This window comes from Mesoplodon mirus (assembly GCF_964341445.2).
Source record: "Mesoplodon mirus genome assembly, chromosome: 7".
NCBI classification, from domain to species: Eukaryota; Metazoa; Chordata; class Mammalia; order Artiodactyla; family Ziphiidae; genus Mesoplodon; species Mesoplodon mirus.
The window spans coordinates 67423293-67439826 of NC_138983.1; the positions used below are offsets into that span (position 1 = coordinate 67423293).

Here is a 16534-nt window from a genome sequence, read left to right on the forward strand (position 1 = left end):
ATTCTTTCATCTTTTATAGCCATTCTCTGTGTTCCTTTTCTCATTTCTCTCACACACTCCCACTGCTTAAAATATAGGAGATAGATTCTCTACCCAGAACAAGAATAGGGTTCAGAGAGAGAGAAGATTAAAAGTGCTATATAATTCATTTTCTCCAGTTAGACTTCATCTCCTCATAGCTCATGATTTCCACAGGTAACTTTTAAATGAATTTCAATCTAGATATTAATATTTTTCCACTTTCTAAGAATTGCTTTGGGAGAAATTTCCCACTAAGGAACACATTTCCTCATTTGCAGTCCCATTCTGCAAGAATCAGATGCCCATTTTCTGTAGCCTAGCACTTCATAAACCTAGTCCTATGGCAAGTCACAGACCTGGGCAGTAGTGGCACAGTGGAAAATGTACTGGTCTTCGGATTGAGAGACCTGAGTTTAATTTCTGGTTACCTACTATTAGCTGTGTGACATTAGGCAAGTAACCCTTATCTTTCTGAACCTCAAAATCTGTACCTGATATGACTAAAAGAGATAACATTTGGAAAGTTTTCTACTGAATCAGATATCATGTAGACAGGAATTATTTACTATTCTATTCCACCCTCTGCTTTCATTCTCTCTTTATTAGCTTTGAGTATAGGTGAGTCAGACTTGTTTATTACCTCTTCTTCAAGGATATTACAAGTTAGTGAATTCTAGTGTTACTTGTCTTGCATGCAGATAATTGAAAACAATGACACATGAATGTAATTTATATAAGTTGTATACTCAAAACTGTTGTCCTGATCAAAATACAAACATGAAGTCTGGACACAATCAGTAATTATGTGTTATTTCTAAATTCTCATTGTTAAGGACTGCCAAGAGATGAAGCAATGGAAAGGGCTGGACTGGAAAGGAAATTGATCAGAGTTCAGCTATGAAAAAGTATAGCCTTTTACCTAGTCTCTTTGTTTACTTCCTGCTCCCCTTTAGTCTGGTTTCAACACATAGCAGCCAGAGTGGCCCTGTTAAAACATGCATTCCATCACTCTCTGTTCCAAGCCCTCACTCCTAGTAAAAGACAGTCATTACAGTGGCTCAGAAGGCCCTACACGATTTAGCCCCCAATAATTCTCCTTTTTAAATTCACTCAGATCTAGCCTCACTGGCTTCCTTGCCGTTTCCTTCTATGTGCTGGCACACTCCCTTTCTAAGAACCTGGTCAGTTTCTGTTCTCTCTGCCCAGAGTGCTCTTTCCCCAGACATATATTGGGTTAGCCAACAAGTTCATATAACATCTTACAAAAAACCCTAACGAAGTTTTTGGCCAACCCAATATATAGCTCACTTTGTCACTTCCTTCCACCTGAAATTTCAAAAGCCCCTCCCTGGCACTCATTATGTTCCTCCCCTGATCATAACAATGGTCATTTAGCATACTATGTATTTTGCTTGTGTATTTTGTTTATTCCATGCCTCTCAGAGGAGTATAAGTTTCCAAGAGGGCATTTTTATCTCTTTTATTCCCTAATACCTAGAATGGTGCCTAGCACACAGAAGGCATTCAGTAAAAATTTGTTGAATGTTGAAGGATCCCTAATTTCTTTGCTCTGCAGGACCGCTAAGCTTGTCTGAAATATACTCCGTTGTTCCCAAAGTGATGAAATTCTTGAGACCTTCTTCAGCTAGTGTCTGTGAGATAAGGACTCTTTTGTGAAAGCCTGAGGCCTAACCTGTTTATTAGGTAATAAAGCAGTCTCTCTCATCTTAGGAAGCTCAATAGGTCTAATCAGGCCATAAATAGTGAAAGATATTATTGCTCTGGTGTATGATAAAAAAGGGACAATAGTGTATAATACTACCAACTGAATCAAGCATTCTTCATTCTCATGGTAAGAGAAATGTGTGGGAAGACTTAGGAGGATTATTTTGAATCCTTGCCATGAGAGAAGGGGAAACATTTAGTCAGCTTTATCCTAGAGGGATGTCAGTATTAAAATTCTAAGAGATTTCTGAGCTATTTCCAAATGAAGAGTTGGCTGAAAGATGGAGATTAGTGACTGAGATGTTAGAGTTTGTAGAATATTTTGATTTGGGGTAAAAGTAAACAAAACTTTGAGAATTGTAGATCTGAGACAGTCATAAATGTTTGTCCTCCCAAATATAGATCAAGATGGTGACTAAACAAGTACATTTTTCTCCTTTTCCTCCTGATCAAAATATTAGTAAGGGATGAAGCTCATTACAACAGAGAGGAGTTGGCAGGAGGATATTATCACCAGTAGGTTAAAGAATTTCATACTGTTTCTGGAAAATGAAAAACATGTGGGCAAATATTACTAGATTAAAGTATACTAGAAGGGAGCTGAGGCCTAAGTGGAACCCTAGAGACTCCTGATGCCATTTGCCCTTGTCTGCTCTACACACACACACCTCCCATATAACACACACCACACACCTTTAAGCAAAGCTACTGTATTTACTGCATTTACTTCCAGGCAGAAAACACATCTCTTAGATATTGAAGAAAATGGCCAGGAGAGATTTAGTACTCCAGAGTAAATCCTTCCCATTTTTGAAATCACACTGGTAATTCTAAAGCAAAACCTGCTAGGTAAACAGGCCCCATCCATGTTCACAGGATACCTACTCATCCTTCCCAATTAAAGAGACTCAGCAATAAAATATACACAAGGCTATTCGATGCATACTGTGGGACAGGCACTATTCTAGGCAATATTATTGAACAAAACAGGCAAAAAAAATATTCTGCCCCCATGAAACTTACATTCTAGTAAAGCAAGAAAAAACAAATAAGTGTGTGTGTGTAAAAGACAGAGAGATGATTATGACATAAGTGCTAGGAAAAAAGTAAAACGGGAGGAGATAGTGCTGGCATAAAAGGATTATTTTCATGTTAGAGTTCTGTATCCAGCTAAGCTACAGTTGAGTGTTAAGAGCAAAATAAAGAGTCTTAGGTATGCAAAGATTTTTTAAAATTATGTTCCATCCATCCTATCTGAGAAAGTTACATAAAAATGTGTTTTAGCAAAACAAGGGTGATAACTAAGACAAAGGGTCTTAGAAGATAATGGGATTACCAGAAATTTTAGAACCCAGAACTTGAGAGTAAAGGAGTCCCCAGATGACACTTGGTCATCAAGACTATTTCTTGAAAGAGAAGTACTTCTTTAAAAAAAAAAAAAAGTAGCTTCACTGTTTTCTACTGGACCTAATTTGTTTACTGCTGCACCTAATTTGTTAACTGCCTCTATTGGAATTTTTTAAAGTTAGGAATATTATTTTTTTTAATGAAAACAGTCTTTCATAATCCAAGATTTTTCATTCAGAAAAATTAAAATACCTTCTTTAATCTTATGACTATGACCTAGAGATTTTTCTGTTTCCTCCTTTTTCTTGTGTTTCAAAAGGAGACATTTGTTCAGATTTGTCATAGTCTTCCTGTTTGATCAAAGTCTTTATGTCTGATGGGTTTTTGTTAAGATTAATTCCGTCAGAGTTTGTATTAAACCCCTTTTCAAATCTTTTGACTCAGAGAAGGTAAAAGTAAACTTTATGATCAACTAATTTGCTTTGCCATGTTAGAGAAGTATTTGCTTGTGGAGATAAGGATGGGATCCATAACTAGAGAAAGCAGGTAGCAAGTTGCTTTAGCAAAATTCAGAGGATGTTAGTTACTGAAGCTCTAAGTTAGGGGGGAAACTGTCTTCCTTTTCTAGTTGTCATGGCGCTCTCAGTAAAAGCTAGCTGAGGCTTCATTATCTGTTTTACCTGGAATGTTTTCCTCACGGAGTTTAAGCTTGGCTTGTTGCTCTATGTGCAAGCTTCCAGTATTCTTCTAAAGCAGAATTTGCCTCCTTACTGCTCCATGATTCTTGCCTCCACTCAGCCATGAGGTAGAGAGTTGACTGGGGTCCAGCAGGGGACTCCTTCTACTTATTCTCCAGGTGGGTTTTTCCTTCTTATGCAATGACTTAGGTGGCCTTTCCTCAATCCATTCCCACTTTTACCATGTCTTTAAAGCTTCCAGTATAGTGATTATATCTAGATTCTAATATTGACTCAGATTTCTTTTGGTCCCCATTTTATATTTCTTTGTTAAGGTCAAAGGGTAATTTGGATGCTTCAGGAATTCTGAATTATTAATTTTATTTATTTATTTTTTGCGGTACGTGGGCCTCTCACTGTCGTGGCCTCTCCCCTTGCGGAGCACAGGCTCCGGACACGCAGGCCCAGCGGCCATGGCTCACGGGCCCAGCCGCTCCACGACATGCAGGATCCTCCCGGACCGGGGCACGAACCTGCGTCCCCTGCATCGGCAGGCGAACTCCCAACCACTGCGCCACCAGGGAAGCCCCTAATGTTTTTTTATTGATCTCACTAGATGAGAGTTTAAGTCAGCTAGCTTTACAGGACACTCATTATACATTGTAATTTATTGAGCTGGGAGTTTGATTACTTCTTCATGAACAAAGCTATTCTGATAATTTATCAGTCTTTATTGGATTTAAGCATGAATTTAGTTAAATCACTATTAAATGCAAGTTGACCCCTTAGGAAGTCTTTGAAGTTTCACATGTGCATTTTAATTTGATACGTATATTGTAATATGATTACCACCATAGCGATAGCTAACACCTCCATCACATCACTTAATTAACTTTGTGTGTGTGGTAAGGACAGTTAAGATCTAGTCTCTTAGCAGTTTTTTATTATATAATACAGTATTGTTAATTATAATCACAATGCTGTACACTAGATCCCCAGAACTTGTCTTCAAACTGCATATTTGTACCCTTAGACCACCATCTCCCAATTCCCCCACCCTCTGGTAACTACCTAGTTCTACTGTATCTAGAGTTCAGTCTCAGATTATATGTAAGTGATATCATACAGTATTTGTCTTTCTCCGACTTATCTCACTTAGCATAATGCTCTCAAGGTCCACCCATGGCAGGATTTCCTTCTTTTTCACGGCTAAAAAATATTGCATTGTGTTTATATATATTACATCTTTTTTATTCATCCATTGGTGGCACAGATTGTTTCCAGCCTTTTTATGACTCACTGCAAAGTTTAAATCATATCATTGCTAACATAAAAATAAATGATGTAAAAAAAATTAAATGGTAAGTATCTATGCTTAAATCTAGACTATAGCTAATTTTCACAAATATGTAGAACAATCTAATTAGGCTCAGAATATGCATCTTAACTGAGATTGTGCAGTATTTTTATCAGTCCTTTTCCATTAGACAGGAAGCTCTATGAAAATAGGGACGTTTTAATTTTTATACTCAGCCGTTAGCACTGGCTATGACAGTTCTTTTAATAATTACTATGCTTATTCATAATTTTAAAAATTGCTTACTTGTTAGAGATGGAAGAAGCTTTAAAAATTCTATATAATCCAGTGGTTTTTAAAATCTGTATTCCCAAGTCCTAGACTACTGAGGTAGTACCTCAAGGTCTTCCACTAGAGTGAAGTGTAAAAAAAGTAAATAAATCTACACCACTTGAACCAGAGAATTTGTGCTTTTACCTGCTTGATACTTCTCTGACTCCCAGGCACTGTGTCAGTTGGGAGTATAGGATGTACCCTTCTCATATTTGTGGGTCTCTGACTCACCATGCACAGTATTCCAGGTTCCTCTCTTTCATGCTTTAGTCAGCATGTTCATTCCATGCTGGCTAAAGAACAGTAATATATCCCTAAACCTGCTCTCTCTGTGTCCCTAATGACTTTATTAACAGAAGCTTTATCTGAGAAGGTTCACTGATTTAATGAAGTTGACCTCAGATATCAACTTTACATCTCTTGGTAGGCAGTGTGGTGTCTGCAAAGATGAACTTTGGAGACAAATTACCCTTTCGCTTACTAGCTGTGAATGCTGGAAAGGTGTACCTTATTCTCTTTGCACTTCAGTCTACTCATTTATAAAATTATCAACCGTTCTTTACAGGTATTAACATGCCTGGCATGTAGTAGGTACTCATTGTATTCTTCCAACCTGATCCTAACTCTGTTTATTATTAAAGTTCAGTATCTTTGAGATGCCTGCCTCATTTTTCTTATTCCTTTTTAGGCAGTTTTGTACAACGACAGATCTGTTCTGGAAAATCATCATGCTGCATCAGCCTGGAATCTGTATCTTTCTCGTCCAGAATACAACTTCCTTCTTAATCTTGATAATGTGCAATTCAAGCGCTTTCGTTTTTTAGTCATTGAAGCAATCCTTGCCACAGATCTTAAAAAGCATTTTGATTTCCTTGCTGAATTCAATGCCAAGGTTTGTTATGCATATTAATTACTGGTTTCAAAAGCAGAAATTATTGTCAGTGTTACTGAAAAAAGGTATTTTTTGTTTTGTTTTAAATTTTGAGAGTTTATTTGATCAAAAGCTGATTTGAATCAGGCAGCATCCAGTCTAACAGAAAGGAGCTCCAAGGACCAGTATAAAATGAAAGACTTTTATAGGCACAAGGGGACAGGAAGTTATACTGGGCAAAAAAGCGGGTTGGTAATTGAAAAGTTACTTTTCTTTAGGGGATGGCCAGGTTCAATCAGTCAGATTACCTAACTGATTAGGCCATTCCAAAAGGTATTTTTTTTAACATTAAGTTAGAATGATAAATCTGAAGTCATGAAGTCATGATAAATCTGACATAATACAATATATATGCCAATATTTTTTAAAAAATTATAACATGTCCAAAAATACTATTGCTTGCTACATTTCCAATTATGTCAATTGAAGCTTTTAGGGACAGATTTGAGAAAGTTGTGCACAGTGCCAAGTAAGGCATTTTATGAAGTTAAAGATGTGTTTCTAAGAAGCCAGTTATGCCTACTTTGCTGCACCTGTTTCCCTTTATATTATTAAGTGTTTAACTGGCTGGTGTGGGTCTGGAGAAGTACGTGAGAATAAGGCACTCATTGAACTACTGTTTATTGGGATTGCTCACTGCATGCAATCGTCCTAGTGAAGAATAAGGAATGAACAGATGGAAGTCCCTGTCCTCACTGAGCTCACATTCACTATGGAATTGAGAATCACTGCCCTTGTGTGATGGTACTAATGGGAGCACGTTCTATCCCTCGGAAGTTGGGGTGAAAAAATGTTGAGAACCACTGCTTTAGATTCCTGAGGGAAGGATGCCCCACCTTTTACAGGCAGGAAATCGTTTTCTTGATAACATTTGTGCCCTAAAGGAAGGTGTACCTTCAGGGTAGAGGAACAGGTATCAAAGGAGTACTAGATTCAACCTCCTGGAAGGAGACCTATATATGTCACTGTTGTGATATTGATAAAATGTTTATAAAAATCAGCAAGAAATTTGAAATTTCTTTAAACTTATTTCATCGATGTATAGCTCCACTAACCTTTATTTTTATTTAATAAAAATTCACTTAAGTGCTTAAGTCAGAGTAAATAGAAGTTTTTATAAGTGAAAGATTATCTAGCCCAAAACTTTTGAATCTGTGTTCCTCAGAGATTTCTGTTCTGTAGTCTCTCAGAAAAATGTCACATGAGTGGGGCTCTAGACTACACAATTTCTTTTCTTTTGGCCTTGGAGCGAGGCTTGCGGATCTTAGTTACCGACCAGAGATTGAACCCGGGCCACGGCAGTGAAAGTGCAGAGTCCTAACCACTGGACAGCCAGGGAATTCCCTAGACTACACAATTTCAATCTAAAGAGCTCGCCTTTCTTTTAACTGTTTTCTGTAGTGGTGGTCTACATAAGAGTTTCTTTAACAAAAGGGGTGGATGCCAGGGAATTCCCTGGTGGTCCAGTGGTTAGGACTCAGGGCTTTCACGGCCTTGGCCCTGCTTCAGTCCCTGGTCGGGGAACTAAGATCCTGCAAGCTATGCAGCACAGCCAAAAAAAAGAAAAAAGAGGGGTAGATGCCAAAAAAAAATCTACCATCACAATAAAGTTCCAAAGCCACTGATCTGGCCTATTCACTTTATTTCTTACAAGAGGAAATCTGAGTTCTTGAAAGGCATGGTAATTTGCCTGATAACTAGCATTTATTTAAATAACAATGTTAGCATTTACTATATGAACTGTGAATTTTTCATTTGTTAATCCTCATGGCAGTATGGCTAGATGGATATTTTTCCTATTTTATAGATGAAGAAAGGTGGACTCAAGGAGCTTAAGTAATTTTTCCAGCGTTATGCAATGAATTAGTAAATCATTCTGAGTCAGGATTTAAAACCATAGAGATTAGCTTCTAAGACTTGTGTTCTTTCAACTATATAGCATGTTGTCTTTTACAATTAGATCCTTAAGTGTTCCCTTATGAGATGGAAACAGTTATAATTCTTATATGACTTGTTTTTGCATATTCATATATATTTTATATTATATCGTATTATATACTGTGTATAATATATAATATACACAAATTACCATTTTCTCTGGTAATCACAAATATTGAGACCCACGGTTTGTTGTTCTGCGTGTACAGTGCTCTACTTCCGTTGAAACAAACCGTAAGTGACACTTCAAAGGGAAATTTAACCCATAGAGGTACATGTTATGGCACAAACCAATTAAAAGAAGCATTTATTGAAATTCCTTCCTGTCCTTTGGACAGGAAACAGTTTTAAGACAATTTGGTAAAAACAAAAAACTGGGGAATTCCCTGGCAGTCCAGTGGTTAGGACTCCAAGCTTTCACTGCTGAGGGCGTGGTTTCAAACCCTGGTTGGGGAACTAAGATACCACAAGCCGTGTGGTGTGGCCAAAAAAAACCCCCCACAACCAAAAACTCCTGTGCCCTCCACCTAAAATAATTCTGTTTTTCCAAACTAGGCCAATGATGTAAACAGTAATGGTATAGAATGGAGTAATGAAAATGATCGCCTGTTAGTATGCCAGGTGTGCATCAAACTGGCAGATATAAATGGCCCAACAAAAGTTCGAGACTTGCATTTGAAATGGACAGAAGGCATTGTCAATGAATTTTATGAGCAGGTAAGTTGAAACATGAGATTGGTGGGACTTTTAGATTGGCTTTTAGATTGGTGGACTTTTCTGCCATCTGAAGACACTACCCTTTGGGTTTGGATAGCTACATTAAATGCTTGAAATGAGTTGCTTTAACCAAAAATGAGTTGCATTTGCTCTGGTCTTAATATTTTCTCAGCTCCTTTGCCTTTGTTTCTAAAATTTAAAAACAGGGAGTTCCCTGGTGGTCCAGCGGTAAAGAACCTGCCTTACAACGCAGGGGACGTGGGTTTGATCCCTAGTCAGGGAACTAAAATCCCACATGCCACAGGGCAACTAAGCCTACACACCACAACTACTGAGCTCACGCACCTCAACTAGAGAGAGAAAACCCACATACTACAACCAGAGAGAAGCCCACACGCCACAACGAAAGATCCCACATGCCTCAACGAAGATCCCACGTGCCACAACTAAAGACCCAGTGCAGCCAAAAATTTAAAAAATAACTAAATAAACAAAAAATTAATCTTTAAATTTTAAAAACAAAAATAGTTTACTGCAAATCTGGAGTGGATTGAATGTACTCCAGTCTAGAGCTAAGGAAAGACTACATATTGATTCCAAGGTCCCTTTCAATCCTGAAAACCTATAGCCTAGGATAATTTATTTCCAAAAGAAGTTGTTTAATTGATTCAGGGTATACTTAGATTATATTTTTAAAGTATCAACCCATTTTCAACTCTGCTATAGAAAGACTGCCTTAGATACATCAACTACGTAAAAGTCCTGGCAGAGGGTAAGAAATTAGCGCTAGAAATGGGGACAAAGTAGATACTTAGTGGCTTTCAAGTTTCAAAAATATAAACATGCTCTTTTCTCATATGTTTTTAATCTTGTCTTTAAAATAATCCTACCACTTTGCAGTCTTTACCACTTTTCTGTCCAATTTTGAGGCTCCCTACAATGTAGAAAAATACTGACTTCCCCAGAAGCCTAATATTTCATTATCTCCAAAATAACAAATACATCCTCTTGACTGGAACTGCATTCCTTGGGAATCCTTACTAGACCTACTAATCAGGAAAGATCAAGATGTTTACCAAGTGAGACTTCTGTGACAGGGCTTTCTTTACCAAGAGTTGCTACTCTAGTAGGAGTGATGAAGGTGAGCCTATAAACTGCACACTTATCTGTTATACCTTGTCACACCCAGATTGTACTGAATGACCAGTAAATGTAGTGTCTTTCACCCACCTTAGCTAAACATCCCAATACAATAGTGTATACTCTGCTGTTTACAAGTCAACAAAATACCATACTGTGTAATCACGAAAATAGATTAGTAAAATCTTAGCAATAATCTTAGAATACTTTTCACTGATACATTTGAACTAAATTATATGTAATTTGGGGTAATTTGGGGTAATAAATGGTTATAAATATTTACCCTAATTTGTAGACTGCAGTATGTATAGTAGTGTTTGCATATTCCCATCCTCATTCTCAAAGATAATTGAAGACTGCCTCAGGCTTCAGTTCAGGTTCACAAAACAATTTTATGCTAAGGAAAATGCTGTCTTTATATTATCTGTACAAACAGTGGTAATAAGAAAGTGGTAGTATATGCCAATTTTAGAAAACCCACTAATTCAGTGAAAGAACATTAGAAAATTTCATTTAGACCCATTTTATAATATATTTTTAAAGTATAGAGAATTAATTCTTATTAAACAAACTTGGAAACCATGCCTGAGGTTGAATCCTGGCTCCTCTTCCTTGCCAGCAATGTGACCTGGGGTAAGTTACTTAACTTTTCTGTGCCTCAGTTTCCTCATTGAGAAAATAGGAATATTGATGGTACCTACCTTATAAGGTTGTGTGAGGATTAAATGAATTAATTTATGTAAAGTTCTTAGAACAGTTCCTGACATAAGTACTCAATAAACTATTATAATTCCAGATCACTAAAAACAATGTAATATTTCAGACAGTTTCACTTAATCTTTCTAGGTTTCATTATTCTTATGTCAAAGGAGAAAAATGCCATCTGATAACCCTACCACACAGTGGTCATGAAGGTTAAATGTACTAACCTATAGGAAAGTCAACCCTCATCAAAACCATCAGAATTCCTTCTCAGTCTTGTTCTGCTAGTCAACCTTCAGATATGGATGCAAATTTCTAACCTGGCCCAACCTTTTACCTTTTTATTACCTTAGTTATACTATCTTTATGTATACTCCTATAGCCATTATGTGCCATGGGCTTAGAAAAGCCTCACTCCTATTTAAAAGTCAAATGTATGAAACTGTAGAATCCTGTGGATAAACCCACCTGGATATTTTTTGTAAATATTAATAATTTTCATCCTCACAGAAGATAAAGCCATATAAGATTTTTAATCATGGGACAGTTTCTGGTTGTCTCCTTAGGGCTCTGTTGGCTCAGCACAGATAGACACCGTTTGCCTGCAGAATTTGTGCACTGTGGAGAGTATTCACCCTCCACCAGTTCAGACAGTAGGCACTAAAATGTTAATAGTACCATTTGGGGACTGCTCAGCCCTGTGCTCAACATTTTATATAATATTGCTTTTCATCCTATAGCAGCCCTGTAGATTATTGTTCACATCTTACACATGAATTGGGCATAGAGCTTGCCCAGCACCACACAGGTAGTAGGTGGCTAAAGCAGGTTTTGAAACCCTAGCTGTCTGATCTCCAGTTGTGCTCTCCAGAACCCTAGGGACCACAAGTGGGAGGGTATCACAGGGCAGGCAGCTGGGGCGAATCCTCACCTCAACCACAAGAGCTCTACTTTTGTCTGTTTTACACATTGAGTTTTCTGATTTAGATTCATTAAAGGGTTCTGCTGTTAGAAAAAAAAGGGAGGGCATTGAAAAGCATTTGCAAGGGCTTCCCTGGTGGCGCAGTGGTTGAGAGTCCGCCTGCCGATGCAGGGGACACGGGTTCGTGCCCCGGTCCGGGAGGATCCCACATGCCGCGGAGCGGCTGGGCCCGTGAGCCATGGCCGCTGGGCCTGCGCGTCCGGAGCCTGTGCTCCGCAACGGGAGAGGCCGCGACAGTGAGAGGCCTGCGTACCGCAACAACAAAAAAAAAGCATTTGCAAAATTCAACTCTGTACATTTGAGGTACAACTACAACAAAAATGTTTCCATTATACCATCTCCCCATAGGAGAAAGAGGATCTATATTTGATATTATAGAATTTATATATTCTATTAATATAATTCTGGTTTGTTAGCAAATTTGCTGAATTTATTTTTAAAAGATGTATATTTTTCTTGCTACCTGAATATCAATCGTACTGGTTGACTGGGGGTGTGAGAATAAAGTCTTGTTTAGGATTTCTCAAATAGTAGAGAAATTCTTTGAGTTGGAATGACAGAGTAATTTCATTGATACTTCTTTGTAAAAATAATTTTGAGTTAGACTGTGCTTATTAAGAAACCTCAAGATAATTTTAACAAAGCTCAGTGGTTGTTCTTTCAACAGTTAAATGTATACTTTTCTTTTTAATATGATCAGGGAGATGAAGAAGCAAATCTTGGTTTGCCCGTCAGTCCCTTCATGGATCGTTCTTCTCCTCAACTAGCAAAACTCCAGGAATCTTTTATCACTCACATAGTGGGTCCCCTGTGTAACTCCTATGATGCTGCTGGTTTGCTACCGGGTCAGTGGATAGAAGCAGAAGAGGATGATGATACTGAAAGTTGTTATGATGAAGAAGATGGTGAAGAATTAGATACAGAGGATGAAGAAATAGAAGAAAACCTAAATCCTAGTAAGATATAAGGATACTATCATTTCTTTAATGTTATTAATTAACTGCAAATGTCCATTTAATTTGGATTTGAATCTTTGTTTTTAAGATACAGATTCAGTAGTTATATCTTAAGTAAGTACTATCTCAATGTTCAGCCTGAATTCAGTCTCCTTTTGAGTAACTACTGCTTGGGTACCGTGCAAATGCTGTCACACAACAAGCATTCTTAGTTAAAGTAGCCTCTCTGGAAGTGCTGTCCTCCAGCCAGTGCTCTTCAGAAGTCTCTACCTGTGCACACATGATGGGGCTGTCGCCAAATCTGAACTCATGTGAGGTGGCTGGTCCTAGTGGCTAGTCCTCCTTTGCCTAACTCCTCTTCACACCACCCTCCCCTGTTAACATGCCCTTCATATAGACTTGGGAAATAGTTCATTCAACACAGTTGGGAGAGGAGGAAAATACACATTCTCTGACTCTAAGAGGAAAACCAAGTTTTGTGGCATTATGGCTTTGAACTACCAAACCATAATGCATAGTTTTTCTATATAAATCAGTGAGTATAAATGGAAAATGAAAAAGACATTTGTCATCTTTGTAACTAAAAATGAAATCAGTTATCTTTAAAGTAGGATTTAAATTATATCTAGCTAATTATTTTTTTGTTTGTTTCCCAAGCATGCTATAAATCAGAACAGATAAGACAGCTTGGAACAAGATAACAAAGTACTTCCCCCGCACTACCTTGTATTCAGGAGTAGCATAGTGAAGAGTAATCTTATGGCATTACCATCTGATGTCATCTTGGGAAAGCTGACTGGCTTCTAAAAATTATTTGTACTCACCAAAATTTTGATAATTGTGTTTAATTCAATACATTAAAAAAATACCTATAAAGGATGGTTTTTAACTTTGCATTGTTATTTATCATTTGGAATTTCAGTACCATCCTCCCTTCTCCTTGAAACTCCCACCCAACCCCATCTTCCCTAATCCCCTCTCTACTCTATTTTTATCCAGTAACACTTAACACCATCTAACAAGTGTCTTGCTTCTTTGCTTATCTTGGTCTTCCCACTAGAAAGAGAGCCCCATGGTGCAAGGATTATTTTAATCTTATTATAACTATAACCCCAGTGCTTAGATAAATGCCTGGAATATATCAGGCACTCAGATATTTATTGAATGACTGAATCATATTGCTATGATTAGAATACACGTGTTAAATTTCACAGAACCACAAAGAAGGAAAGGCAGACGGCGAATGTTTTGTCAGCTAATGCACCATCTCACTGAAAACCACAAGATATGGAAGGAAATCATAGAGGAAGAGGAGAAATGTAAAGCTGATGGGAATAAACTGCAGGTGGAGAATTCTTCCTTACCTCAAGGAGATGAGATTCAGGTCATTGAAGAAGCAGATGAAGAGGAAGAGAGACAGTTGGAATAAAAGAAAAGGCATATTGAAGAAGCCCCGAGGGCCGTGCTCAGTGTCGATGTCATTGCCTAGTGCTTACCACGCTGACTTGGAACCGACTGCACCTAGGTGGACAGGCCCTAACACTGTGAGAGGATCCCTGCTGTGCTGGCAGTTTCCCACTCCCATGCACTTTCACCACACAGACTAAAAGTATCCTTAGACCTTGGTCTCAGTTGACTTGTGTTGCCAAGCCCTTACTTAATGCTTTTACTGGTGTATAAATATTAATACTTTGTCATAATACTGCTTTGCTGGCTAGAAGGCTCTTATTTTTCATGAGGGGGGAGCTATAACTAAAAACTCAAGTGACTCACTTTAGTTTCTTAAGTGGCCAGAACTTTTTCCTTTCGTGAAGACAGGATTAAAAAACAACAACAAAAAATGGGAATTCCCTGGCAGTCCAGTGGTTAGGACTCGGAACTTTCACTGCCATGAATCCCTAGTAGAGTTCAATTCCTCATCAGGGAACTAAGATCCTGCAAGCTGAGCAGCGCAGCTGAAAAAAAACCCCAAAACAAAAAACAAAAAACAGGATTCATATTGTACTTCCAAATGTGTCTTTTATGTCTTTGAATGTTTGTTTGGGGGGGGGGGAAGTCTGTGCCTATCTAAAAAAAAGAAATCCAGCGTTGCCTTTCTGAGAGATCTGTTCAATGCAGTATACTGTTCAGTGCTGTTCTCCAGCTAGGTTTATCCATAAAGGACTGAGTAACCTTTGTTATATTTAACAAAATCCAGGTGCATCAATTTTTGATGCTTTTTACTGTTTTTTTTTTTTTTTTTTAATCTACTATGTGTGTGTTCTTTCTGCTCAGAGCATTCAGGTTTGCCGTGGACATCAGAAGTCTGAATTCCAGTCTTACTGACTTTATATCCCATGGTTGAATTTTAAAGCTGTTTAGGTTTAACAATGAAGGAATTTTATTCTTTAGTCAAAACTGTTCTTATTTTAACTCTTGCTCAGGATTAGTATTTTTAAACATTTATTTTAGTATAAACACAGCACAGATTTGTCAGAAGAAAAAAAATTGTCCTAATATCGATGTTAACCTTTTATGAAATGAGCATTATTCTCTCTTCTTAAATTTGAGACTAATTAAAGCCAAGGGAAAGGAGATGTCTGTCTTTCGCCTTAATACAAAAATGCAATTAATCCTATCAAAGATTAAAGAACAAATGAAATAGCGTGAGCTCTAAAGGTCACATACATTGAATAAATAATTGAATATGTGCTTAATCTTTAGATCCATATCTTGGGTGTTGTGTGTTACTGTAAAACTGATGCTTATCTTTCTGTTAGTTTCCTTCTGCCTTGAGACTACATGAAATGACCTATGACTACTCAATACTTGTAGAGCTCAACTGCAGGTCTAATTTCTGAGATAAAGTAAATGGTGGGAGTACTTATTTAATTTTTATATTTAAAAAAACTGAATATTTTAGTAAATCATTTTACACAAAAGCACATTAAGATAATTACAAAGAAAATGGGCCATATTTACAATGTTTATAAACTTGTTAGGGTCCAGATATATATCCTAGTTGTGAAAATGTTTTTGAAGATATAAAGTGCAGCCAGAATGATAGCAAGATGGTAGACCAATATTTTCCATTATTTTTGGAGACTATATTATATTTTGGATCCATGCAGCTCTTATGAAGCTTTTTCAGTTTTCTAAGGTAATTCTTTTTTAAATTAATTTTTATTGTATAGTTGATTTACAATGTTGTGTTATAGTTTCTGCTGTACAGCAAAGTGAATCGGTTATACATATACATATACCCACTCTTTTAGATTCTATTCCCATATAGGTCATTACAGAGTATTCAGTAGACTTCCCTATGCAAGGTAATTTCCTTTAAAATATGATGTCAGCAGGCAATTTCTTACCTACCTAGATTATTTAGCATATCTGAAAGATATCAATTAAAGATCTATATAAGTGTTGAAAGTTTTGGTCCTGTACAGTATCATAATATTTAATGAATCACTAAGCTTTATTTATTAGATACACTGAGTGCTAGCTCCTTCCTACTACTTTTGCTACCATTGCCACATCATTGTAAACTGGCCTCTCATTACTGAGTGATAAAATTTTAACTAATTTATTGAGTTTGCCCTTATAACGTATATATCCTGTGCTTCTCCTTCTCTAGAGTACATTTTACATCCTGCAGAAGTATATTTCTGCTGTTGCAAACTACATATAAATTCACACACATGCATGTGTGCATAATAAGACTCAAATTTCCTTACTTTCTATTTTATTAAAATTTTGTATTGGGTTGTTTAGTGTATATTTTTATTT

The 16534-nt window shown here is 37.2% G+C and overlaps 1 protein-coding gene across 2 annotated transcripts in view; it reads left to right on the forward strand.

Annotated features, from left to right (window-relative positions):
* The window catches only part of PDE3B (phosphodiesterase 3B), a 170288-nt gene extending 155820 nt beyond the window's left edge, over positions 1 to 14468 (forward strand). For both annotated transcript variants that reach the window (XM_082628663.1, XM_082628664.1), the window contains exons 13-16: positions 6089 to 6292; positions 8825 to 8986; positions 12511 to 12766; positions 13981 to 14468. In XM_082628663.1, coding sequence (XP_082484789.1) covers positions 6089 to 6292; positions 8825 to 8986; positions 12511 to 12766; positions 13981 to 14195 — 837 coding nt within the window. In that variant the 3' untranslated portion in view covers positions 14196 to 14468. The remainder of the gene's footprint in view (positions 1 to 6088; positions 6293 to 8824; positions 8987 to 12510; positions 12767 to 13980) is intronic.
* Positions 14469 to 16534: the final 2066 nt, after the last annotated feature.